This window comes from Apis florea, unplaced genomic scaffold (assembly GCF_048593485.1).
Source record: "Apis florea isolate Af1SG1 unplaced genomic scaffold, ASM4859348v1 contig_2495_pilon, whole genome shotgun sequence".
Classification (NCBI taxonomy): domain Eukaryota; kingdom Metazoa; phylum Arthropoda; class Insecta; order Hymenoptera; family Apidae; genus Apis; species Apis florea.
In genome coordinates, this window is record NW_028256595.1 from 4,544,781 (window position 1) to 4,572,213 (window position 27,433).

The 27,433-nt window shown below is 50.2% G+C and overlaps 1 protein-coding gene across 3 annotated transcripts in view; it reads left to right on the forward strand.

The window, feature by feature from the left end:
• Positions 1-11,187, forward strand: part of LOC100866008 (LIM domain only protein 3) — a 58,697-nt gene extending 47,510 nt beyond the window's left edge. For 2 of the 3 annotated variants that reach the window (XM_086907008.1, XM_086907010.1), the window contains 4 exons: positions 850-961; positions 1,294-1,557; positions 8,424-8,664; positions 8,960-11,187. In XM_086907008.1, coding sequence (XP_086763134.1) covers positions 873-961; positions 1,294-1,557; positions 8,424-8,664; positions 8,960-9,115 — 750 coding nt within the window. In that variant the 5' untranslated portion in view covers positions 850-872 and the 3' untranslated portion in view covers positions 9,116-11,187. The remainder of the gene's footprint in view (positions 1-849; positions 962-1,293; positions 1,558-8,423; positions 8,665-8,959) is intronic. The other variant, XM_086907011.1, reaches the window with a different exon arrangement.
• Positions 11,188-27,433: the final 16,246 nt, after the last annotated feature.

The window sequence follows — 27,433 nt, forward strand, 5'->3', positions numbered from 1 at the left end:
TAGAGGAGTGGCGTTTATAACTCGTGCCCGGGTCTCCAAGCTTTGAGAAGGCCAATTAGCAGCATAAAGCTACAGCTCGGCCCCGGGGCCGAGGATGTTTGTATGTAATAATGGATTGTTACTCAAAGTATCCGGCTAATTAATTAAGCCCCCGCGCCTCGCCGTGCAGCCACTCACCATTTTAGCCGGCCGTCCTCCTTCCCTCGGATCGCCTTTAGAATCGCGTTCGTTCCTGCGAATGTGGTTATTCCTCTCTCCCCCTCTCTCTCTTTGTTTCTCTCTCTCGTAGCTGCGCCGCTTTTCAACCGTTCGTCGGGCCACATCGGTTCGAACGGTTCCTCGCGATCGATGAACCGTCCGCCTCCCGCTGCCCCCGTAGATCTTCGAAACGCGGTCATCGGATACTCGAGCCTAACTCGAACCACGAGTTCTCGTTCGTCCGAGATCCACGATCAAATCAAATTCTCTCCTCTCGATCGTTTATAAATTTACACACGACGAACGTAATTTCGAAATATGATTTCTTCGAATCGTCCCGATTCGATCGGAAGGTTTAGATTTTTGGTATTTTTAGAAGCATTTAGAGTCGAAGTAACCGTCGATCCGCGGAGAAAGAAACGTAACCCGAGAGATTTAACTCGCGGCGACGACCGACGACCGTTCCCAATTAGCGTGGATCGTTATTGCGTGTTGTCGGCCACTTAGCAGACGCTTATTATCACGACGTACGTGTACATTACGCGTGGTGGCTGTCTGCGCGGGCCATTGTTACGAAAGCACAATGGTAGGGGAGACACGATTCACGATGTCGCGGATTTAACGAGTCGCCGTTCTTGTTCCTTGTTGCAGACGGCGCTCTAGCCGAAATCACGATGACGATGGACGTGAGCAAGTCGGAGCCGAGTAAAAATGGCGCGACGCAGCACGAGTGCGCTGGTTGTGGGAAAGCGATCACGGAAAGGTGAGAGATACCGATCGCGTTTTATTTCTACTTGAAAACAGGGAGAGAAAAGAAAAAAAAAAAAAGAGAAAGAAAGAACGTATTATCAATATTATACGAAAACATGTGTATAAACATATATATGTATATATATATATATATAAATTGTTCGCAAACGAGGGAGGGAGGCAGGGGGGGGGGGAAGAAAAGAAAAAAAAAAAGAAAAAAAAAAGGAAAAATCTCAATTAATCGAAAGATAAACTTCTTCTTCCGGAAATCTTCCGGTGGAAGATGAAGCTGGAGAATGATAGGGTACTGGTCGGTAAGAAGGAAAACTATGGTCGGTTCTTCAGGTATCTCCTCAAGGCCATGGACCTGTTCTGGCACGAGGACTGTCTGAAGTGCGGGTGCTGCGACTGTAGGTTAGGAGAGGTCGGTTCTAGTCTGTTCACCAGGGCCAACCTTATCCTCTGTAAGAGGGACTACCTCAGGCTGTTCGGGAATCCGGGACATTGCGCGGCTTGCAACAAGCAGATACCGCCGTTCGAGATGGTTATGAAGGCCAGGACGAACGTCTATCACCTGGATTGTTTCGCTTGCCAACAGTGCACTCATCGGTAAGTCGAGTTAACCGTTCCAATTAAATCCTTCCGTTTATAATCCGTCGTTGCTCCTTTTTTCATCATCCCCGCCCCTTCGTCCATCAATTTTTCTTTCCTCGTTTCTTTCCCTTTTATCTCCACGCGTGCGTTTCTCTTCCATGAAAAGAAGAGGAACGACGCGAGACGAGCGAAGGAGAAGGGAGGACGGATGCGAACGCATGCAAAAGTAACAAAGAAGACGGTGGAGGGCGGGCGGTTGGGGGCGGGATACGGAGAAATACAGGGGACGAAAAGGAACGAAGCGGGAGTACTGGTTTGCGAGGAGAGACACAGTCCGCTCGGGAGTTGCTTTACAGGTCAGCTGGGAAATCACCCTGCGCTCTATCCGTCGCGACCTCTTCCTCCGCTCGCGCGATCCGCATTCCACGCAGGAGGAGGCCAACTTCTCTCGTCGCCACGTCCATCTCCCGGCTCCGACCCCTGAGACCAGTTATGTAATTATCCGGATACTGCTGACATTTTTGTATCATATTGCTCCGTGCGACCGAGTGGAGGACGGGGAGCAGTTCCCCTTAAACGGCGAACGAAAACTCGCCACTTTCGACGACGAGTTTCGACGAGTCGAACGAAATTGTAAAATTCGCGACACGCCTCGATCGAGCGAGATTTTCATCTCGAATCGGTTCACGTCGAATCGTTCTTCTCTCGCGATTATCCCTTCCATCGTTTCCATCGCGTCCTCTCTCGCGCCCCGTGTTTTATTAAAGTTCCGCAATTTGGCTCAAAGCGATCTTTCCCTTCCCTCCCTCCCTACTCCGTTGATCATCCGGTCTACCTACCATCTGACGCGTAAATTACAACGGACAGAGCGGCGAGTAATTTGCCGGGATGCGAAATTTTATTGCCGCCGGTAACGAGGCCCGAGTAATTTCGCGACTTTACCCTGGCCGCGATTCCGACGTCGGCTGCCTTCGACGTCGGCGAATTACACCGTTGAGGAGGGGGACAAAGGGATCGGGGACACAGTTGAGCGGAGAATCGCGACGAGGCGAAGTCGACGATTCGTGCGACGACGACGACGACGACGACGACAAGAAATCGAGAGAGATCGAACGGGGCGAGGCGGAGCGCGGGAGAGGGAATAAGGTTCGGATGGAAGAGCGGCGGTCAATGTAAAACGGTGAAACTATGGAAGCGTGGCGGGACACAATGCCGGCTTATTGACGAGACGAAAGGTTTCGAAAGGGGGTAGGAAAAGCGAGCGGTTGTTCTCTGGTGGCACGTAAGAGAAGGGCGCGAAAGAGAGAGAGCGTGATGGACGATGAGAAGTCGAGAGAGAGAGAGAGAGGGAAAGAGCGGAGCGCAGAGGAGAAGGGGAGAAGGCGAAACGGAACAGGAGAATGTAGTTTGGAGCCAATAACAGTGGCTCGTCCAGGCGTGCGACAAACGTTGTACAGCTTCTCAAACAATGCGAACAAAAGAGCATCAATTTTACGTTTTTATCGCGCTGTATTGTCTGTCTTCGACAATAGGCCGAGCGGGCAGCGACGGAGCCGCGCGCCATCCCCAAAGCGGTGTCGCTCGCTCGCGTTCATCATCGGGGGTCGTAGAACCGACTTCAACGAAATCAACGAAACCCGCTTTTGTCCCCGTGATTCACCCCGGAGTGCAGAGTGCGCGATGTTCTTGCGGTCCGGTGTGCAAGCTTTCCCGATACCAATAGCTTCCGCGATTGCCCGTTTCGCGGAACGATTCGTTCCCGAAACGCGTTTTCACGGTGGATAACCGGCAACCTAATTTCTATTACGGCTCTCGATACAGTAGCTTTGATCGTATCTCGTGCTCGTCGAAAAAGGGTATTCGCGATGGTGGAGCAGAATGCGCGCGTTATATGCGTCCCTCCTCCGGATAAATTTGGCGAGAGAAATGGCGACGCGGGAATTGGAAAAAAGAAGCTTATCGGGAAAATGATTCGAAATAAGAAGAAAAAAGAAAAAGAAAGATCCTCGTCTTACTTACATACGGTAACAGCAAAAATGTTGTCTCTCTACTATCTATCCCTATTGTCTTCGATTCTTGTACCCGGTTTCGTTTTAAAAGACATTAGAAAAAAAAAAAAAAAAAAATTGGAGCCCTCTATGCTCCCGTTGCAAGACCTACAAACTGTCTTTCACTTTAACCAAACGAAATTGCCGACGATTAGATTTCATTGGTAATTTAGCGTACCGCCAATCCCGCCAATTATTCCCGTTTGATCGAAGCCCCGAACGTTCCGTGGCCCGGATCGAAACGATTCCGCCCGTTCTCGGTCGGATTTAGATATTTCCCGTGGCAGGGGTTGAACGAGAGAGATAAAGATGGAGAGAGAGAGAGAGAGAGAGAGGGAGGGAGAAGGAGGATCGTTTCCAATTATTTCGTCGGTAAAAAACGAGCGGGTGAACTCGAGGAGGGCAATTATACGCGGGGCGCCGCGACGTGTAACGCGACGACTTAGAGTTTGCAATTAAACAGCAACAATTACACGGGGTAACTTTAGACTGTAATAACACAGAATAAAGGGTTGCCGGTGGCGGTGCCTAGCCTACCACCCTCCTGGTTAGAGGATGATTTACCGATCCAATTAGATATCTCTCTCTCTCGCTCGCTCCCTCCTTCTCTCCACTCTTACCTCTCCCCTCCTCTCTCGCTCTCTCTCTCTCTCTCTCTCTCTCTCTCTCTCTCCCTCCCCCCTGATACCAACACGTACACGATCGCTTCGAAGAACGTAGGAATTGTGGGTGGTAGCCGTACGCGCACACACGCGCTCGCGTTCATACGCGTCCCCTCGACGTTTCTTCGATCCTCTCGAGAAGACGTCCGGTCAAATTTAACGACCGCCCAGTTAATGCCCTCGCCGACTACAAATTGCAGTGCCGCCGTCGCTAATTCGCCCGATTCCTTCGGCTGACGGTCGGCTCGAACGTCGCTGCGCGATATTCTCGAAACACTTTCGCGCGAAATCTTCCATCTTGGGAAATGGAAATCTCCTCTTTGCAACTTTCGCCTGTTTAAATCGGTATAACACATTTCTGCGGGCACAGCGATCGATCAGTTAACAGTTCGTTAAATTACTGTTATAATGGGGGGGGGGGGATAAGTGGGAAAATTGACTCGACGCGTGTTTATAACCGGCTGGGGAGAAAACCTGTTCCAAAACACCGGTACACGCATGCACACAAACACTTAATCGCGTTGCATACGATTATTACCTAGGTTGGACGCGAAATCGGCATCGGTATTATCAATCCCGTGATTCGCAACCGGGAAAATTTATTATCTCTTCGATAATACTTGCCTCCGTATATCCTTCGTTAAACGTCCTTATTTAAAAAGAAAAAAAAAAGAAGAAGAGAAAAATATAGCAATAACAACAACAACAATAATAACAACAATAATGAAAGAAAGGGAAGTGTAGAAACCTGAGCTTATACCGTGAGCAAGCCATTAATCACGGATGGCGCGGTTGTTCGAGCCGATACGGTTAATTTGCCTGGCAACGCCTTCCAGCTGGACGAGAGAGCGGCTTAATCCTCTTTCCTGTGCAAGAGGAAACTCGTCCCGCCGCGGCAGAGGCGCAAATTAAACCGGTAACGGAGAGGGGCACGGGATACCCTGGACGCGATCGCGACGAGGCGCGTATGCAAATTTTATTCAAGAAACCTGTACGTGTTGCGCGCCTATGTGTGTATTTGTGTGTGTGTGTGTGTGTGTGTCCCTTCAAAGAAAAAGATTCGCAGAGGAGGAGAAGGTGAATGTTTTATATTTCTCCCTCTCTCTCTCTCTCTCTCTCTCTGACTGGTCACGACGGTTGTAAGTACAGGAGGAACGTTGCAACTGCATCGAACACGTAAAGCGAGTCTAATGGGGTCACGCATTGGCACCGGTTACTTTATTTATTTACAACAGCACCGGTGGCACGGAGCCGGTCCGTTTTTCCAACCGGGAGCCGGACGTGTCCGATTTTTCTTGAATTCTCGTGTTTCGTTTCTCGTGGATCGTTCCACACCCGTTTCCGCGACCCTCGTTAAACATTCACTCGTACCGATCTTAGAGAGACCGGTGTATCTTCCTCCCCACGATTGAAATTTTCCACGTGGAACGAAACGGACCTCGACTCGACGGACCCATCCCTTTTTCGCCTTTCTACCACGTTCCCCTCGTATATATTACGGTATTAATATTTTAAGTGTCTCGTTGCGGTTCGCCATTGGCGATTTCTGGGTCTACGATGTTTGCGCGCTACGCTTTACTTATTTCTGTATCAAAGAAATGTTGGAAAGGAAGCTTTCGAAAATTGTGGATCGAAGGTGTTCAATAGTGTATTATGCCGAGGGGAGGGGAGAGATATTTGTTTGTCCCGATCTGATTTGTCCCGTTTGCGCGATATTTTCGTCCAATTTTCCCCCGATTACATTTTACGACCTCGCCTCGGGCGGTATCTGAATTTAATATTTTGAAATAGCTAATGAAACCGAGCTGCCTTTTCTCTTTATTATTTCTCTTTATCCGAAATTCGATTTGCCGTTTGTTCCCCCGTTTAGAGAGAGATTTTCGAGCGTAATGGCAACGAACAATTAACCGGGGTGGGATTAAATTGTAGGCGATAGAGCTTGTTCAAAACGCTAGATGAAAGTGGAAAACCGGCGGGTATCGCGCCCGGATGGTATTGTGCCGTGACAGACAGCTGCATCGGTAGCGAGAATTAGAGGAATGGGATTCGCGCGGTATTATTCGCGCGATCATAATAGAGACTCTGGAACGAGTGCACTCGTGCAACAGTATATAATTCCGCCGGCGAATATATCTACTTCGATCCAGGCTTACGACGAACAACGGTTGAAAGAATGTGACGCGAATATGTTGCTTGCTTGTAGAAAAGAAAAAAGAAAAAAGAAAAAAAAAAAAAAGAAAAAGCCGAGGAGAATTCTTAATAACGCGAAACGCTATTCACGCTGTGGAAATAGCTTTAATACGACGCGTGGCGACCCATAAAGATAAAATCGTTTACGTTACTTCGCGTCCTGTTATAAAATGAAGTTTCCTTCCCGTTTCGGTAGATTTTGATTTTCGATAGGTTGAGAAATATTTCCTTCTTCGGCGAGGATTAATCAGAATTAAACGGTTAAATATTAGGAACAAAGAAAGATGTACAATTTTTTTCTTGGACAATCGACTCACAATTCTTCTCATATAAATTCTTCTCGTTCGAACGATAAAAAAGAAGAAAAAAAAAAAAGGAAAAAGAAAGAAACTCGTGGAAAGAAATCCGCGAAGAACGAAGAGGTGAAACGAGGTAAATAGCCAAGCACGGTTAGGTGGCGGGCAATTGACAAGGAGGAGAGAGGAACACCTTGAAAGCAGGAGGAGGCTAGTCGCGGGCAGAAAGCAACGAGCAGGTGACGGTCAGCTGAATAGCGGATAGAGAAACGCGACGTGAAGGTGTATAGAAGTGACAGAAGGGGTGTGGAGGATAGAAAGAGAGGGATATATATATATATATAGAGAGAGAGAGAGAGAGAGAGGGAGCAGGAGGTGGATCAGAGTACAGCGTCATTTAGCAGACGACGCGTATAATAGGGGAAACGAGCGAAACCCGGTATAAGCTGTGCTCGTCGGGAATGGCCGCGCGCAACGCGATAATTCTATTTGCCGTACGATTATGAGAGTATCTACCTCGAACCAGACTCTGCCGCTCTCGTATTTCGCTCTCGTATTTCCTACCGGGATCAAAGCGGATGTGAGACCGCTCGCGGACAGAAGCCCGATAATAATTATTTGTCCGACACGTTGCGATACGCTCGTTATCCACCGCTTCGTCCCCGTGCCACCCTTTGTCATTGTTTCTCCTTTTTTTTTTGTCCCCTCTCGAGTTTTTATTTTTGTTTTTTTTTTTTTTTTTTTTTTTTTTTTTTGCGTTCGCTTTTTCCCCGTCCTTTTTTTTTGGTAGAAGCTTTTTTTCGCTTCTCTCTCGCTCTCTCGTTGCGACAATCAACCGATTATCGACGAGCCTCCGTGTGACTCCCACGCGTGGTGGCTCGCGAATGAAAGAATCGGTGCGCGCTTTTTTTTTTCTTTTTTTTTTTTTCTTTTTTTTTATACATATCGACGGTTTCGATTCGAATTTCCCTCTCCCCCCCCTTTTTTTCTCGATATGCTAAAAATAATGCGCGGTTTAGCTGTCGCGGTGTTTCTTTTAATCGCGTCGAAATTAATTGGTAGGTATCGTCAAAGAGATCAAAGAGAAGGATCGAGAAATTTGAATAGGGGCAATATTCGTTGGATATTCCGTGGTGTTGAAATGAGAGAAAGGAAATGGAAAAAAAAAAAAAAAAAAGGAAAAAAGAAATCACATCCTGTGTTAAGGGTCTCATTAACAAAGATATGTAACGAGTCATATCGATGTGTGCATTCCTTAAAAATAAAAAAGAAAGTCAATTTCAAACGTTTATAAACACGATCGCGAAGTTGGAGAATAGCTCGAAGCGACGAGATTTCGTTTTTCTTTTTTCCCTCTCTCTCTCTCTCTCTCTCTCTCTCTCTCTCGCTCGCTCGACAAAATCTCTTTTAGCTGTCGCGAAAGAGTTTTCACGAACTAACTTTGCCGAAGTGTTCGTGGAACGCGAGCGATCGGCCGAACATCCAGTCGTTTCGACTAGATTCTCCAACGGTTCTCCAACGTAACAGGTGACGATGTCTGACGCGTGGAGATCCCGATCGATCGACTCGACGCTGCCCCGATTTCGAGGTCGAGCACAACGGAGAGAGAGAGAGGAAGCGGCGTTCCTCCACGGTTCGAAACGGCCATCTTCCACCTCCTGGCAATTGTTTCGTTTTGATTGCAGGTTTTGCGTGGGCGATCGATTCTATCTGTGCGAGAACAAAATCCTGTGCGAGTTCGACTACGAGGAGAGGCTCGCGTTCGCCAATATGTCAGTACAAACACCGGCCACGCTGGCGTACATCAAAAGGCAACTGCCCCCAGCGCCGACACCGCCTGGCCAGAACATGCATCCGGGTCACAATCCGCTGCAACCTCATCAGGGACTTGGCCAGTCGGTGGGTCAACATAATCACGTGTCCAACGTAAGTTAAGAGGGGATCCTGAAATCGTTTGAGCCGCATTCGTTTCACGCACTTGCGCGTGAAAAAAAAAAAAAAGCATCGACGCCTTGCTCGATCATTGAACGAAGATATCCTTTAACCCTCTTCTCGCCCCTATATCTCGAAACGCGAATATTTCAACCTTTTCGATGCGAATTTGCATCGTCTCGCGTTAATTCCAAAACTTTTCCATTAATCCTTGATACCCTTTTCCTCGAACGAACGCAGGGATTAAACGGAAAGGTTCTAGGTTGTTTGTCTTCTTTTATGGGCGCAGGGACAAATGTCGGCGAGTACACCGATGGTGAACGGGACGGCCATAGGCGTGGGCGGCCCAAGAGCCCCGGGCGACATGAACAACAACGGTTTGTCGGGTCCGGCCCTGGGCCCGGTGAAGCCACCGCCAATGTCCATGCAGGCGCCGACCAGCTGAAACGAGGTGTCACCCCCCTTGAAGAAGCTCAGATGTCTCAGCGGTTATTGAGCCTGTTGACGCTCACCCGAGAGACACGTAACGGCGCATGGGAGGGAGAGGAGACGGTACGAAGAGAGAAATTAAAACGCGAAAGTGAACGCGAAGAACCAGAGTGATAGACGGACGGATGGACGCGTGTAACACGTGGAGGAAAGACGATGAGGGAGGGGGTGGTTGAAAATTCACACGGAGAAGGGGGACGGTTACTCGAGGACGCTTCCGGTTCTCCCGAGACTTTCGAGGTTTTCAGAGGTTGGGGAATAATCACTGTGATCGCGAATTATATAACGAATAAATTTATCGGGAACGATACGATAGAATCGCAGATAGGGGGATGGGGGGAGGGAGGGAGGGAGGGAAAGGGGCGTGCGAGCGAGAAAACGGAGATTAAACGCGTGTTTAATCGCGCACGTCTTGTAATATAATACGGTTACAAAAAAAAAAAAAAAAAAAAGAACATGTAACGCGATAAAAATAGGCGATTTGTGTAAGATAACGTTTCTAGCGAGGTGAGGTGACGAGCGATTTAGGATTTGGCGCGTGTGCGAAAGAGCGAAAGGGCGATCGGGCGAGTGTGGGTGAAGAGCGAATGAAGAGCAGAGTTATCTGTAAATATCTTGTGTCTGTCGACTCTGCAACGACACCGTAAGACTATCAGTATACGCAGACCAATCGATGAATTTCCACGGTGCTCCCGATTCGTCGGCATTCGAATCGGGGACGAGGTTATAACTCGCGCGAGTCTTGGAAAAGGATTATCAATATCGCGAAAGTTACCGTCGTTTATCGTCGTTTTTTCCATTTTCGAACGAACAACGACGCACGAACGAACCAAGCACAAGTTCGATCAACAAAGTCGAAGATCGCGAGAGAGAGAGTTTTTGGTTTTCTGGCTCTCCCAGAAGAATTTCGAGACGATTTCGAATGCGAGACGAATCTCGAGACGTTTTGCGAGAAATCTCGGTATACGAGGCGCGAACAAAGGCGGATATACACGATGGCTAATACCAAAGATTAACGATGTAAGTTTCGATGCCCCTCGGGAGCGAGTCGACGATCTCGAATTATATTCCTCGCTCGATGATAATGAGGGTAACGAGGTTCGTTCTCGGAGTGAGCGGACGGTATCTCTCTAACGACAGCGCTCCTTCGTCCGATCGCGAACGAGGGGTTTAGTCGTGGCTTTACGCTTTAACGCCAAAAGATGGAGGAACGGAAAATCCAGGTGGAAGTAGAAGAAGAAGAAGAAGAAGAAGAAGAAGAATAGAGGCATCGAGGACAAGAGCGAAAGAGACGAAAGAGGAAACGAAAGGTAAAACGTGGCGACATCGATACCAAAACACGGCTGAGAATCCGATAATCGTTGCGTGCGCTGATAAACGATCCGATTTCTGAATTCGCAGACGATCATCTGCGAATCGCAGAGAAGAAAAGAAGAAAACCGTGACGATCTCGCGGAGAATTTGCCTAATCTTCCGATCTTAAACGCGATGGATAAATTTTTTTGTTTTTTGTTTCTTTCCCCCCTCCTCCCCTCGATCGGTCGCGATCAGGAGGAGGAGGAGGCGGCGTGTGATCGCTCGGTCAGGCAGTTTCTCCGCGAATCGCGCCCGAACGAGCGAACGCGATCCAAATTGTCGCGGTGACAATTCCACTCACACGCAAACATACATACACATACGCACACACATACATACACACACGAGATATTCGAAACCACCGAATCGATTAAGTACAAAAGAGGAGTTTACGCGAAGAGGACGTGTCGCGAAGCAGTACGGTTAGCGGCTTGTGCTTGTGTGGAGGGAAAGGGAGTATATATATATATATATAAAATGCGAATGAAAGGAGAGAATTATTACGAGCGATTCGCGCTTCGAATCCGCGCGACAAAGCCGAAACGCACTTTCCTCTCGTTTTTTTATCCATCTGTATATAAATATCATTTATTAGCGCACTATTAATATATTTACCGCCTCTATAGGGGCTCCTATTACTACCGAGAAAATATAACATTCTTATAAATACAATGACCGAGTGAGTTTCAACCGTGTCTTCATTTCGCCCATGCAAGGATCGGGCGTGTACGACCGAGTACCATACGCCGTCGTCTTTTATTCCTCTATTTATGGGGCCTTCCATCTCCTACCATCCTCCTCCCATCCCACATCTTCTCCGCTCGAAGCGAAATCGCGACACGGATGCGGAGAGAGAGAGAGAGAGAGAGAGAGAGAGAGGGGTGAGAGGGAGGGAGAAATCGAGTGATTTGTGCAGGGCGTATTGTCCGCGCGGTACAGGGAAATGGCTAGAAACCGAGCCGTGACACCGATGGCGGGAGCCGGGGAAAAGGGGTGAGGGAGAAACAGGCAAGGGGAGGCAACGCGATTTCCCTAATGCCTTCCAGCCCACGGAGTTGAATGTTATTATGCACGGTGAAGACTTTATAATAGGACGTTGAAACTCTTTAAAACTCGCGGAGAGCGGATCCTTTAACCCCCTTCGTTTCGTTGCCCTCGTCCCTCGAAAGGGCTCGTCACTCGTCTCCGACACTCGAGCCCAATTCTCCTCGTTACGCTCGAAAAATCGACAATTTCGAGCTTCCTTTGTCGATCTATATATACATATATATATATATATATTTTTTTTTTTTCTTATTTCGATATGAGAAATATTCGATTCTCGATCCGTGTATCAATTTTATTAAAAAAATCTGAGTTCCCCATCCCCAACGTTCGTTCTAGATCTCGAAAAAACTCGATCGATCGACTCGCTAGTAATAAACGCTACTAGCGGAAGATGTAAACCGGGTCCCGGGTTCACTCTCTCCTCGTCCCTTCCCTATCTGGCCGCATTAATCACGCCGAAACCGCGAATACGTAGGTAGAAGGGGGACGATGCGGTATCGGGAGGAGGAAGAAAAACAGAACCCCTTAAAATAATCTGGGCCGAAATGAAATCAGCCAAGGCAATTTCCAGCCCCCTGTACCCGACGGTGATGTTAACAGCGCCGCCGGTTTTATCCATCCGCTCCTCCATGCCATCCCTGATTCGAGCGCGGTGCAACCGACAAATGACGACGCGGCAACCCCCTCGCGGCGGCCCACGGAATTAAAGATCCCGAGATAAGGGTGTCATCCTTCGCTATGCATTATGTGTTCGGCAAAAAGCTCGACCCCCCCGGGCCATCGCCTGTTCGCCCGCCCGTCTCCTTCTCGCCCGGTCTCCCGCGCTTCTTTCAACTCCCCCAATCCTCCCCCAATCCTCCCTGCCTCCTCTCAATTTCCTCTCCGCCCGTGCCTCTTCCTTTCTCTTACCACTTCGTTCTCCTCCCCGCAGACTACTACTCTCCCCTCCTCCCCCCCTCCCCGAAGAAGGTTCCAATTAATCTCCCTTCTACTTTTTCCACCTCCTCCCCTCGGCCGCGCAGGATGCTGGACGCGCGGTGAAAGTGTACGTGTCGTGTATCGGATCGACTTTGTTCCTTTGAAACAACCAACGTCACTCTGCTCGTCTCTTCGTACGAACGTGTCCATGCGTTCGATGGCAAGTAAACATGGTAAGTTGTTGTACGCTTATTAATATTATAATCGCACGATTGATAACCGCCGACAACCCGCCTAACCCGCTCAAACGTGATTCAGGGAGGAGCGCGGGGGTGCGCGTGCATCGCCTGTGACGGCGATCAAAGTGTCAGTAGCGGCGGGGTTGAAAGAGAGAGAGAGAGAGAGAGAGAGAGATCGAGCGCTAGGTGGTGAGGCAGGGGAGGGGTTCCTTTTGAAACGAGCGTGTAAAGTAACTCACGGAGGCAACGGGGTGCAACGGGAGCGCGGCGTGTTATGATCCGGACATCCTTTTTCGGTTCGAAGGCGAATAGAAGTTCGACCGGCGTACGCGCGCTCGTATTTCAGGTTTTATCGCTCGAAAACGTGGAGGGTGGGCCGGCCTCGTCGTGCTCGTGCCACCGAAAAGCGACGTAAAAACGATTCGAAGGAGACGATCCGCGAGACGGTCTCCTCTTCAAACTCCATAAACTCGGAGTATCGATTCTTTTCTCTCTCTCTCCCTCTTTTTTTTTTTAAATAAACATCTTACGCGTCCTCCCCCCCCCTCCCCCCCGTAATCGCTCGGCAACGCGCGCTTCGAATTAATTTCATCGCGTTCGCAATCTTTCGTTCGTTCTCGTTTTCGTTTCCGTGAAATTAGAAGAAAGTAGGAAAAAGTGGAGGGAAGAAAGGGAAAATCGAACGAGCGAAATTGAAGGGTGACCAGAGTGGAATAACGAGGGTAATATCAGATCGAAGGGGAGGGGGGGGGGGGGGAGAAGGATGACGCGCGTAACCGTCGTTGGTCGAAATCGGTGGAGTCGCTTTATCCCGGTGTATTGTCGGCGCGCATCCTAAAGCAATCACACAGGCGAGCGGCCAACCCACCATTACACGATATACTGCCTTAACTTTGGACGGAGAAGCGACGTTGGCGTCGGCCTGCCTCGCGCCGCATCGCGAACGTTACGTATAGGGTGTACCGAAGGAAATAACCGTCATCTGTATTCGCGATAACATCGTAATTGAATGCGGTTGACGGGGATTTGCTGTACGGCGACCGACCACCAGGCCCATAACCGTTCCCTTTTACCTCGGCTACCCTCCTTCGTCCTTCCCTTTTTTTTCCTCCCCCCCCCCTCACCCACCGCACACTTTCCCCTCCCCCTTCTCTCTCTCTCTCTCTCTCTTTCTCCTTCCTTTCTCTCTCCGCCACTCTTCCCTGACTTCTTTCTTCGTTCCAGTTTACCTTCCACTTTTCCACCCCTCGGCTCCCCCTTCCTTCCATCTTCTTCCGTCCTTCTCCACCACCTACCTACCTACCTATCTACCTACCACCCACCCTTCTCCATCTCGAAAGGATATTAATCATATCGAGGCGCGGAAAAATCTACAGGCCGACGTTTCGAGCCTGTCGTGGTGGCGTCACGTATACATTATTACTCCGCCGAGCCACGTGCATGCGCGCGCGAGCGAGCCACCCGCTCCCGGCTTGGGGGCAGGGAAACTGAATGGCGATACGAAGATAGCGGACGTAGGAAAGAAAGTTTATGAGGGGTGTTTTCGCGAAAAGGGATTTTATACGTTCCTCGTGCGGACGAAAGTGGACGAAAGACCCGACCCGACAAAAGAAGAAGTCGCTCAACTCTTCTTCTTATCTCTCTCTTTCTCTCTCTTTCACGCTCCTTTTCTCCCGCTCGTCGAGGGGAGCGGAGGGGGCGGGGGAGGAACGGAGAAGGAAGAAAAGTACGCAAAACAGGCTAAACGCTACGCGAACAAGTCTCGATTTCGATTAAGTCCGAAACCGCTTCTCTTCCCTCCCTTCCCCCCGCCGAGAAAATTCGTTTATCCGTTAATATCGTGGCTCCGATATCGCGGGACCATTTCCATTTGGATAACGCGACAAAACGCGCTCTCGCATCGTTGCGGCCCGTCATAAAGGAGCAACCTCGTCAGGGTGTATCCGAGTGTAAAAAATCAATTAACAGAAAATAAAAAAAAAAAACACACTTGGCCGAGATAGGAGGGATTGTTCGAGTTCATCGATACCCGCTATCGGCCCTGTACAGGATGGCTAAACGGGCAAGAAGGAGGACGGGTATCGGGGATGAAATAAATAAATTGAGGGCGGTCGGTTGAGTTTCGCGAGTTTCGCCCGCGAGATTCTCCAGTTTCGTTTCGATGTCGCCGACGCATCTCGTTCGATCTCGCGCTCTATTGGCGACGGATCTCTTTCCTTTCTCTCTCTCTCTCTCTCTCTCTCTTTCGTTCCAAGGATTCGTTTCGATTCCTCGCCGGGAATCCGGATCCGGGGTTGACCCCGAAACCGCGAGGCAGCAACGCGTAAGCGAACGACGCAGACGCGAACGAATTATTTAACGGGCCACGATCGCGGGTATCGCCTCGCTCCGAATTTCCACCTCGGCCAGAAACGATCGACCAGCTCCTTGTTACGGGTCAACCCGTTAACGGCCACGTCCCCGGAAACGCGGTTAAGACGTCGCTCTCGAGTCACGGTTCCGTTCACGGCTGCCTTCGTGGCGCCTAACTCCCTCCCCCTTCTCCTCCCCATCCCTCCACCCTTTCCCGCTTCCTATCCCGCTAAATATACGCTTATACATTATTCCTCGGCTACGTCGCGGCGGCGGGCAAATAATTCGGCCGCGAGCTCTCCGCCGAAGATCGATAAATTGTATTACATAAATAACGATCGCGCCCCGTGGCGTCGATGTTATCCCGCAATACGTTAGAATGAGCTATCTTGCGGCGAATCACGGTTGATACACGGTTGATATGTGGCGCCTGCCCGCCCATCCGCCTTCTCCTCTCTCTCTTTGCCAAGAATCCTCGTAGAAGCGAGGAAAAAGCAAAGGGGTTGGAAATAACGGATAGTGACGATATTTTATGTATCGAGTCGCGAAGTTAATGCGCTTCCGTATCGTATCGTATCGTAGCCGATTCGTAGGGATGCGACGTTGAGAGATCGGTTGAAATCTTCATCGACGCCGTAAGTCACGGGACGTAGGAGAGAGTGAGAGAGAGAGAGAGAGAGAGAGAGAGAGAGAGAGAGAGAGAGAGAGACTTATCGAGGAGTTATCGAGGGGTGAAGCGGAGTTGATCAGTCTGGAACTCGTCGAAGGCAATAATCGCGCGTAAGCAGGGCATTAGGGGCAAGTTAGTTGTCCGTAAGCCCCAAAGTACGAATTATAGGGCGGCCATCGGCGGCCGGCGACGAGTTTGGTCGGTCGACGATGACGACGACGACGACGACGACGCCGCACTTCCGCCCGGCCCTTAACTACCGGAATACGAGCTCGGGACGCGCGAGAATGGCGGGATTGAGCTAAGAATATTACCGTAGGGAGAACAGAACGGTAACTGCGCGTACTAATTGCGCGACCGATACTAACGGCCACGATATTTCAATTTCGGCCGACAACGGTCACGTTCTCGCCAATAAAGGGTTTAGATCTTCTGAAGAGGGTGATTCGAGGATATACGAGTTGATTTATGGGGGGAGGGGAGAGGCAGTTTACGCGTTGAGAGATTTTAAATTTATTCATTTTCCTCGATGATACGCAGTTTGATTTTTCATCGTGAATCGTGATGGAGAAAAAAAAAAAACAAAGAAAAAACAAAGAAAGAAAGAAAGAAAGAAAAAGAAAAAAAGATACGAAGAATAAGGATAAATGGATCGATTCGATTCGGCGATGATCGACGTTAAGATCCGCCGAGGAGAGACGTCAAACGCGTCGATATTTCAATTTTAATAGCGGTCACGTTTGCGCAAGTAATGGAACAGCGCGAAGTGTACACAACGATTAAAGTATGTTCCTGGGAAAAGTGGTACATGCTAATTAGCGACGATACGTAGCGGGAGAGCGGTCGATGCTAACTACCTCGATATTCCAAATTTAGGGGACAGGAGTTTCGTTTGCGCAATCAATAGAGCCGACGCGAAACGGTTGGACGCGATTGAAGAGTGTGCCGGTGCGAAAATTGGATATAATCAACGAGAAAAGTGGCGACAATATTTCCATTATCGTCCCGCTCGTGACACTTTAACGGTCCGTTCCGTTGTCGTTTCATCGTGGACTCGTTGAAAATATCCCGGCCCAAAATGAGTCTATTAAACGCACTCGTCCCAACGCGAAAACGTAGAAATTAACCATTCCCTCGGATGTTTCCTTTCCAAGGTTCGAAATAAAACTCGCTCACCCGTCCCACTCCCTCCCCCCTCCCCCCTCCTCTCTCGCCGGATAAACGCCGCCTCCCCCGTAAGAAACAATTTATTCGTGTCATCCCTCTCTTCCCTCCCCCTCCCGCCCCCACCCCCCGTATCGTCCGAATTGAAAAGATTTCCCCGCGGTTGAACCTTCCGCGCGCCTGTCTTATTCCCTTGTGCCCGAAAAGAGGAATAACGTTAATGCGCCTCGTTTAAGCGAGGCTATTTAACAGGTTTCTGATGCTGAAACGAGTTGTCGGGAATAGAAAATCTGTAGTAATTACCGCGTCCTCGTGCGGATGTAATTTACGCTAATTAACTTGAAAGCATTTTTTTCCTCCGGTATGTGCCGTCTCTCACTATTTCGCTCCTCGTTCCAATCTCCAATCTCCCCTCCCCTCTCTTGGATCACGTTTGCGGCCAACTCCTCTCCCTCCTCCCCCTTTTTTCCTTTTTCTCGGTCGCTCTCTCTCTCTCTCCCTGTCCCTATAATCCAAAGATAGAGTCGGCTAATCGAATGACGCGATAACCGGCCATTCAAATCCTGTTCAAAACGAGAGAGGAAGAGAGAGAGAGAGAGAGAGAGAGAGAGAGAGAGAGGCTCGATAATAAGAGCGATTGGTGGAGCCCGACCCAAAGAATGGAACCGTTCCTTTCCATCTCCTCCATTCCATTCCCTTCCATTCCACGGTTTCCTTCTCTCCCTCTCGCCGAGAGTTCTCTCGGTTGGCCGTACGTAAGCCCGACGGGGATCGTTCACGATTTTACGAGGGACTAGAGTCGAGTATCGGTGGGCAATTATCCGCGAAACAAACAGGTCCGCGAGGGAAAGTCTAACGACTGGCGGGGTCTTCCCGGCGATTACCTCAAAGCAAACCGCCTAACAAGACATTGTTCCGAATAGCTTAGCCATTCTACCCCGGCGTGGCCCTTTTCCACCCTCACACCCACTCCACCGGAACCTCTTCCCACACAGAAGAACAACCACCACATCCACCGGGGACGACCCGAACCCGGCAGCAGTTAACAACCCTGGTCTGGCGACCAGGTCGTTAGCAACCACCCTCTCTCTCTCTCTCTCTCTCCCTCTCTCCCTCTCTCTCCCCTTTCCCGCCTCCTCGCTCTCTCTCTCTCTCTCTCTCTCTCTCTCTCTCTCTCTCTCTCTCTCCGTCCAACGTATGCGACGTTACGTCCACTGCACCGTTCTCCTCTCTCCTAATTCGGATCTGCGGACCTGCTGCGTTTCCAGCCGGGACGGTGATGACGAGCGTGCGGGAAACGTTTGCTCGTGCATCACGGAGCGTCCGTTAATAGCGCGTAAATACTCCTCTCCAAGCGTCGCGTTAAACCTTCCTTTTCTCTTCTCTTCATTTCGAAGGACAGCCGCCGCAAGGTCCTCGCAAGATCGCGTCGTTATCCCGTCCGTTCGTTCGATTCGATGTTGCTCGACGATTCGCTCTCTGAAACGGGTCGCGTTTCCACCGTTGCTGGTGTCGCCTCTGGTTAATTAACGATCGCGCGTGTCCTCGTTATGATACGAGGAACGCGTATATAAAGATAAGATAGAAAGAAGGCGAAGAAGGATCTTCGGAGAGAATTATCGATGGATGGGAGGGCAGGCGTCGGAGGGAGCTGGTTCTCTCGATAAGAGGGGAAGGGAGGGGCACGGACGAGCGACCGGTAACTACTCGCTCCTTTAAAAAACTTCTTCCTCCGAGTATATTCGCGCCCGTTAACGGGGGCATTATCGTAGCCCGCGATAAAATCCCCCGGGTGATAATATATTCCGGCGGGCAGGTCGAGGAGGGGGGAGGGGGAGAAAGAAAAAAATACAGATTAAGGTATCCTAAGCACGGATTTAATGCTTATTTATACGCCGCTAAGCACCGGCATTACCGCCGTATTACCAGTCGCGCCAACTTTTTTTTTCTTCTTCTTCTTCTTCTTCTTCTTCATCTTCTCCTTTTTTTTTCACGCCTCTCCCATTCTCAATCTTTCACCGGGCGTGTGAATTAATAATAGCGAGCGCGATTAATTTTGATAATTCCCAGATGCTCGACGAAGAAAGACCCCGCGAAACCGGTGCCCATTTCCCCGACAAACGAGATCCTTTACGCGCGGCGAGTTTTATCGCGCGATTCCCGATCGTTCTCGAGATCGTTAATCGAGATCTCGCCGCGATACGTGGCTTTCTTTTCCACGCTCGAATCGGGAGGGATCAGGCGGGGGGGGGGGGGTCAGGCGAGGAAGAGACGTGGGACGCGAAGACGAATCGGTTTACGATCCTGCTCGACTCGAACGGGATCGGCATTCGCCGTCCAACTTTACCGTCCGTTTACCTCTCTCTCTCTCTCTCTCTCTCTCAGAAACTCGCTTCCTTTCGCCACCTCTTACTTCTCCACCTTGGTCGAGAGCCGAGTTTTAAGCATTTGATTACCCGCGCGCCCGTAACTCGCCGAGTCTCCCATTCGATGAGTCTCGTTGCTCGTTCGTTAGTGGCCGGAACCAGCCAGCTCTGCACGCTATTTCACCTGCCCCTTGCTCGAGTAGATACTCACGATACTTTGTTACCGCGCCGTTAATTTTAACGTCCCGCACGTGCCACCTCGATTTTTCAACCTCGACCTCCTCCTCCCCCCCCCCCCTCCTCCCTCGCCCCGTAATAAATCTTTACCTTTCGAGATTCCCCCCCTCCCCCCCCTCTTCCCGTTTACGCGAAGAGAGAGAGAGAGAGAGAGAGAGAGAGAGTTTTCACGATTACGTTGCGTTACCCTAATTGAAGGGTAAAATTTGACTCGTTTGATCGAAAAGACGGATGACGGAGGGGTGACCGCGGCGAATAGTTGGAACAGTCGGGGGAACCGAGCGAAGGAAAATCGGGACACGTAATTACCCGTTCTCTCGTTCCCCGTAATCTGGAAGACGATCGCCTATCTCGCGGCTCGATTCGGTGTCGTTAAAGGGAATGCTTTCACGCCACCCTGGGGAGCGTCACGGCGGAGACATTATCACCGGTAGGCCTACGGAATTAATATCAGGCCTGCCTCCCTTTCTGTCTCCTCACACATTCTCTCTCGACGCGATACATCGAAACTTTCCAAGTTTTAAATCGTCTGAGCGGAACGATCGAGGCTATAAAGGAGAGAGAGAAGAAGAGAAGGAGAAACGAGAATCTCATCGACTCGCGGAGAAATGATGACGAGTCAGAAGTAAAAAGATAAAAAAAAAAAAAAAAAAAATAAAGAAAATAAAAGTTCACCGATTTTTCCGTACGAATCGAATTCACGAATCGAACCATCCGATTCCTAAGCGATCGTTCGTCGCGTCGTTTATAAAGCGGCCAATTATGAGGGAGGGAGGTGGGTGTGTCATAATGTTTCTCACGAAAATCCAATTTACCCGAAAAGCTAGCCGATACCGGGTGGACCAGATATTGCCACGCTCGTTAATACCGCGACTCTCTTCCGTCACTTTAATAGATGTCGGCCAGGGAAAATCAATTTGTTCCAATTTGCCTGCTCCTTCTCCCCCCCCCCTCCTCTTCTTTCTCTCTCTCTCTCTCTCTCTCTCTCTCTCTTTCGTCGCGAATCGCGAGCGCGTGCACGACACGCGGCCACGATTCGTGTCTCCTTAACGAACGATCGCCGCCGCGGAATCCGCGTAAACGCGCGTGAACTCGCGTTCCTCGTTCGGTGTTTTATTTAGTTCGATCCTTCACGGTTCACGTTATAATTTTTATTGGTTTCCACGCGTCGACAATATCCGTTTCGAGCACTCCGGCGAAATGAATTGCAATATTTGCCGGGCTAAATTGGCGGGCATATTTTCGAGCGGGGGATCGATCGATCGGAAAGCCAATAACGAACATTTTCGCGAAAACAGACGGGGAGAAACACGGGGGTGGAGGGGAGTCGGCGAAGGATGATTGATTGATGTTCTTCGGATTTTTCGTGGTTATTAAACGGATTAAGAATTCTTTTTTTTTTTTTTTTTTTTTTTTCCCCTCCCCAGACTTTTTTCCCGTCGAGACGAATCACCGATTGTTCGGTGGAGTGCACACACGTGGTGCACGAATATCATTGTTTCTGCGAGACCGAGTAAAGGAGTAAAATAGGATAGGTTATCTATTATCTTATTTAAAGTCGGGATTCCTTAATTTTTCCCCTCCCCCGCGGTTAAACGATACCAGGATCGGTGCCGTTTTCTTAACAAACGTATCATCGCATCGGCGTATAAATAAATTTCTGAGGCCGCGTTCCTTTCGCCGGTTCCAAGATTTCCAATATTTTCGGATCGTCGGTTACTTCCAAGCAATCGATTACGGTATCGTCGGGACTTCTTTTTTTTCTAACTCCAGAAGAAAACGAGGGTAATAACCGGGTAAATGACGGGGGAGGGGGAAGTGGAAAAATGGGCGCAGACGGAACGGAAATCGGAGGCACGGGTCGATTAGGTCGGTATAGGCCTCGGAGCGGCAGTGAACCGATCGAAAGGCTGTCGCGTAACAGCGGCGGTCCGGGGTGGTGTGCTATGTCAGGTCCACGGAGTGAAGTAAAATGGACTTGAAGGGTTATGGCCAGCCATCCGTGGGCTTATGGGCTGATCGCGACCGATAGAATCAGCGTTCTGCCTCCGTGCTTTTGCTCATAATCACTTTTCGATTAATTAAATTTTACGCCCTCTGTCGTCGATAAACATTAAATTTAACGGGTCGCTCCTGCCACGCCGTTACTACTCGTTACGGTCTATAAGCTCGCTACCGCCGCGCTCTCGGAACGCGTAACGCGCATACACAGGTATAAAAACTGACACGTTACCCTCGTCTTTTTTTCGGAACGTAGTTTTCGTTTTCTCTTTTTTTCATATTCCATTTCATTTCGTCCCTTCTTTTCCTCTATTTTCTTTTTTCGTTACTACTTTCTACCTCTCGTCCCGTTTCATCTAATCTACCTTTGTACCACCACCATTCCGTATCTCTCCCTCGCGCGATATCAATTTCGATCAGGACGCGAAAAGGGGCGAGGCGGAAAGGAAGGAAGGAAGGAAGGAAGTAAGGAAGAAAGGACGCGCGATTCGATCGCGAATCGCCGCGAGGACGATGGGAAACGGAAACTCGTGCTGAGGAGGACGAGTGTTAATTGGATCGAGCGTCTGCAAGAATATCGGTTCAATTAAGAATGGTAAGTGGTCCCGTTAATTTGAATTCCTCCAAGGCTTCGGCCCGCGTTTCCTTTGGCCCGCGTCTCGCGCGCCCTCTCATAAATATGCGCTCGATAGTTAACCTTTTTCTCGTCGCTTTTCGCCATTCATGAGCCCTCCCTCCCCCCTCCCCCCCCCGAGCTCGCGAAGAAATCGAGCGGATAAAAGGGGGAGCGGCCGATCGAATCGTTTTCCTCTTTATTTCTCCACCTCCTCGCCCCCTCCCACCGCCGCCTTCCACCGAGCCCGACGAGACCAGCGAAATCATTGTACTCTCCCCGGCAAAATCGAGGAATACAGAGAGCCATTCTCGAGTGGGGTGGCGCGGGGCTAAATCTGGCGAAGGCGGTAATTAAATTAATTAGCCTTCTCGAGGATGCAAGGATACCGACCGACCGACCGACCGAGAAAGCCGACCGGGACCGAGGAGGACAGCCGACTCGCTTCTTTTTCCTTAAAACGGTCTTAATTATCAGGGAATTTCCCCCTCCCGCATTTCTCTTTCTCTTTCCCCAGCTTTTCTCCCCCCGTTTCCATCCCACCTCCCCCTCCTCGTCGCCTCGCCTCCACCCGCTATCCTCGTCCTCGTCTCTCCGCCACGTTTCGAACCGGTCCACCAACCTCCGGTTGGCGCTCACACTTCCTGTCTCGGTCTTTCTTCCGGCTATTTATTAAGTTTTTACTTATGGCGGTGACTGCGCAACAATCGTCCCGACCCGGCCGCCGCCCGATCGGATTCGCGCGTTTCCACGGGCGGACGAAACTTTTACAGCCGGCCGCCATGGGACGGCTCACTTTCCATGAAAGAAGCAAAGCACTCAGAGTAATTAGAAGCGGAATTATATTCCGCCGCATCCTGTTTCAGTTTATAAACAAGGACTCTTAAATGAAGTTCCCTTCGGGAGGAGCGGGACGCTTTAATGCCCCAACGCCATGCGTTTCACGTGTTCCCGATCCACGCCTCTTTCTCTCCTCCTCCTCCTCTTCTTCTTCTTCTTCTTTTTCTTCTTCTTCTTCTTCTTCCCGACACTCGACCCCGTTCGACTATCCCGCGTCGACCAATTCTCGTCACATTTCCCATAACTTTGATTCTCTTTTCTCCCCTTTACTCGTGGGATAAAGGTATCCGCTCGATAGCTGTAATCTTCTCGTTCGATGAACAATTACCGTTTGTTTGTCCGTTCGTTCGTTCGTTCGTTCGTTTGTCGAAAAGATACACGGCTAATTATTTAAACGCTTGTGGGCATTAAAAGGACGAGCCGCGCCATTTCCCAAAGACGTATCCTATTAACTTTCTCTGTTATTAATTATTATTTTCCCGGCGTATCGATTGGCCGGCGCCGGATAATTGGACCCGTGGACCGTTAATAATGCCGCTCCCTCGTTGAGTTAATATTCATAAATTAGCGTTACAATAGAATTTGTTACGCGTACAACTACTACGGGGAACCCTCGAGGGAACCCACGTTCCCCGAACGATTTCGAATTTTGCCCGAGCAGTTTGACGTTCCGGAACGATCTCGCAACGATCATTCCCAACAAAGATTCCCGATTCCCGATTGTTGCTCAAGATTCAATTTCGAGTGTTTAGAACGATCGAAACGAATCCCATCCGTGTTCTTCCATCCGAAACGTATCGCGGCGTGGTTAATCGTTGGTTCGGTTGGGAACGGCAAGATAATAGCAGTCAGTCGCCGTTTCTTCCCAGCAGCATCGATCTCGGTGTTATCGAGCACGCGTACGATAGCAACGAACGATCCCTAGGGAGCCACGACACGCTCGATACGCCGCGCTCGATTTCGCCCCGCGACTGCGAAATTAGCGGCAAGCCCCTCGAACGAGAAGTTTCTAAGCTCGATCCAACCTCTCGATCGTGATTTCTCTCTTCCTTTCCTCCTCGCAGTTTCGAACCACCGCCAGTGCTCGAGAGCGGGACACGCGTTTCAATTTTTAACGATTATTGCCGGGGTCCCAGGTAGCAGGCAGACATTAGCCCGCGGTCTCCCTCCCGCCGCATTTGCATATCTTTCCACCGGTTAGGAATTGCCTACTGGCTGCCTAACCTAACGCTGTGTCTACTGGCACGGACGCGGTGTTCTCTCCAACTTTTAAGCCCTTCTCCCCCTCCCGCCTCCTTCCGTTCCTTCTCGTTTCTCTCCTCCTTTCCCCGCGAATCGCCTTCTCCTTCACGCGCGCGCCACCCGCGCTTGTAATTTCTCCCTTCCTACGCTTCTTCCCCGCGCTACCCTCTCCCTCCTCTTCCTTTAATGCCACTCGGTTTTCGAGTGCTTTAATTAACGTTTTGTCAGCCGCTTCTTTAATTAGGCCGGCTTTTTTCTTTTTCCTTTTTTTTTTTTTTTTTTTTTGAAAAAATCAGTCACCAGAGCGCTCCGACCGCTTTCCTCGTGTATATCCGTTCCTCGCGAGGAAGCCGTGGTCGTTAAATGTCACGATTCGTTTAATTAACGAAGACGCTTCGTTCCGTTTCGAATTCGGAAAGAGACGCGGAAAAACGTCGAAACGCGTGGAAGTAAGATTCCCTGTCCACCTCGATCATTTCCTTGCGATCGCCGTTTCCCGGGCAACGATTTGCGATGCTCACGCGCCATTAAATTTTCACGCCGCGATCGTCGAAATTCGCGAATACCGTGCTCTCCTCCTTATCGTGGGAACGTGGCGGGTTCATAACCTTCTTCTCGGTATCGAGCGCGGCGTGGTTTACACGTTATTTAGTCGTCTACCGAGATTCCCACCGCCAAACTATTGTCACCGATCGAAGCGAAACCGCCGCTCGCCACCTTCTTCGTCGATCCACCATCGTCGATATTACCAATTCGTCGAGTCGCGAGAGAGCGGGCGCTAAGCTTTGCCGCGCGATCAACCGAGCGATCGAGGCTTCTACTCTACGAAAGTTGGACGGAAGAGGCGGACGGGCGGAACACGGTCAATAGTTGCGCGGCCGTCCCGGACCCTCGCGCACAGATAATATCTGTATTTCATTAACATTATTCTCGGCGGTCTCTGTGCGAAACGAGCGTAAACGTGCCCCACCGAACCGATTGTGCGTCGAGAGACGACACCCTTCCTCCTCCTGTCTTCTGCGAAATCCTCTCCAACTAGAGAGAGCCCTATACAAACCCCGTAATTAGAAACTGATCGCGCGAAAATTTCGCCAAATTTCGTCCTTTCGTTCGTTTCGAACGTTGGTGCGCAGTTCATCGAAGCAAAAATCGTTCCTGTGTGTGTGTGTGTGTTATATATATATAGTTAAGATAGGAACGCGAATACAAACGACACGTTGTTAAAGAAGAAAAATCGAAGGCGAAAATTGGCGGAGGATGGACGAGGCAGGGATTCGCTGTGGCGTGCCGTGGAACAAATCCCGGGGAACAAGAGGGAGGATGGGGGGGAGGGGCCATAGTTTACCTGGGATCGTTACGGAGCAGAGCCGCGGAATTCAATAGCAACAAACTCCGGCCGCGGATATTATTCGGCAGTAAAATTTTATTTCGCCCAGCATTTATTGGCGCGTTCGCAAAGCCGCTCCGACCGGACCACTCTCCACCCCCTACGCCCCCCCTGCACCCGCCGTTTATTTGATAACGACAAATTATTGTTACGAGAAAAAATGGCGCCCGCTCACCCCCGCCGCTGTGCAACAACGTGGATCCTCGGCCGCTGCACCGCGCGTGGACGCGCGCGGAAACGGAAGCGGAGAGGGTCGAAGGCGAGGGAGCGGGGTTTGGGCCTCGGCCGGCTATCGGCTCGACGCGTCCGAGCGCTAATCTCTCGATATTTTAGCGGATTTATATTTTCAGCGTGGTGTAGCACGCTGTGCCCGCCGTGTGCCTCCGAGATATCCACAGGGGAAACGTACGACAGGCGTATCATTCCTCCTTCGACCTCCTCCTCCTCCTCCTCTTCCTCCCTTTTCATCGTCGCGATATCTTTTCTCTCCGCTCTATATCGAACACGCTCGAACGAAGAAAGGGGGGGGGGGGAAAGGAAAGGAAAGGAAAGGAAAGAAAGAAACAGAGATTAGGGGACAGAGAGGACGGAATATCCGTAAAAATACCGTGGCGGATACAGGGACGGGTTTTTTTTCTTCCCTTTCTTCTTTTCTTTCTTCTCTCGAAAGGCTCGACGCAATATTAAGCCGTAATACGTCTCGGTCAACTCGATTATCGAGCGGGCAGCATCGAGCGTGTATGCAGCATCGTCCATAGTGATACCAGCGGGATAATCACTGGAAGCGGATAGATTGTCGCGCGATATTTTTCCAATTCGCGGCAGGGATTTCACGTGTCAAAAAATGGACGGCGTGTGTATATTTCGCTTTCGTGTTTATCGGGAGGAGGAAAGACGGGGGTCGACGTGGATGTATATATATATATATATATATATATACACGTGGATATGGATGCGCGGGTGTGGGAGGAACGCGTTAAGTTGTTTCGCGTTATGGTTGTGTTACGGGACATTGGTTGGGGGCGATGCGGCGGAGGGAAAGGAGGCCCGTTGGTGTACGCTCGCGCGAGGATATATCCTGGCTGCCGATCCTACTCTCCTGCCGCACCTGATCCTGGTCGGCCAAATTGATGATATAATCCGCCATAACTCAGGATTATAACTCGGAGTATACGCGTCGGTACACGCGGAGGAGCCGCTCACCTTTCGGCTCGCACCGCGAATATCGAGCATCCCGCGACTCGTCTACCTGCTCCTCCCTCCTCCCCTCTAGTCTAGTTCGATCACCACACTTTCATCCTATCCTTTATATGTATTTACGTGTTTCCCCTTTCGACCGAAATATTCATTCGCAGATTTCCATTTGTTTCGCGCAGGTTCAACGCGTCATCGTCCTCGAAACAAAGTCGATCTTATCCAAGAGAACGCTTCCCGGTTTTATAAAGTTAATCCCGTGGATGTTCCGGACCGCCCCCTTGCCCGTCTCGCGACAATGTTCCCTCTCGAGGAGGAAGAAAAGAGGGGTGTCCAACCAGGGCTTTTCGATCCCCCTGTCCACCACCGTCTCGTGCCTCCACGATTGTACGTCGCTATCTCGCGCGGAGGATCATTGCACCCCTGCGAGCCTCTTAGGTACAGTAAATGGCGGCACGGAACAGGGGTTGGAATCCGTGCCAACTCGCTGGTGTTTGCCTCTTGCTGCCCGACCGCGGCCAAGCCTGCTTCCATTGCTCGATCGCGAAAACCTTGTAATAATAACTCGTGCGCTCGGTAGTCTCGTTCTTCGACTTTGATCGACCGACCGATTCTCGTCTCCTCGTTGTTCCTCTCTAACGACACCCG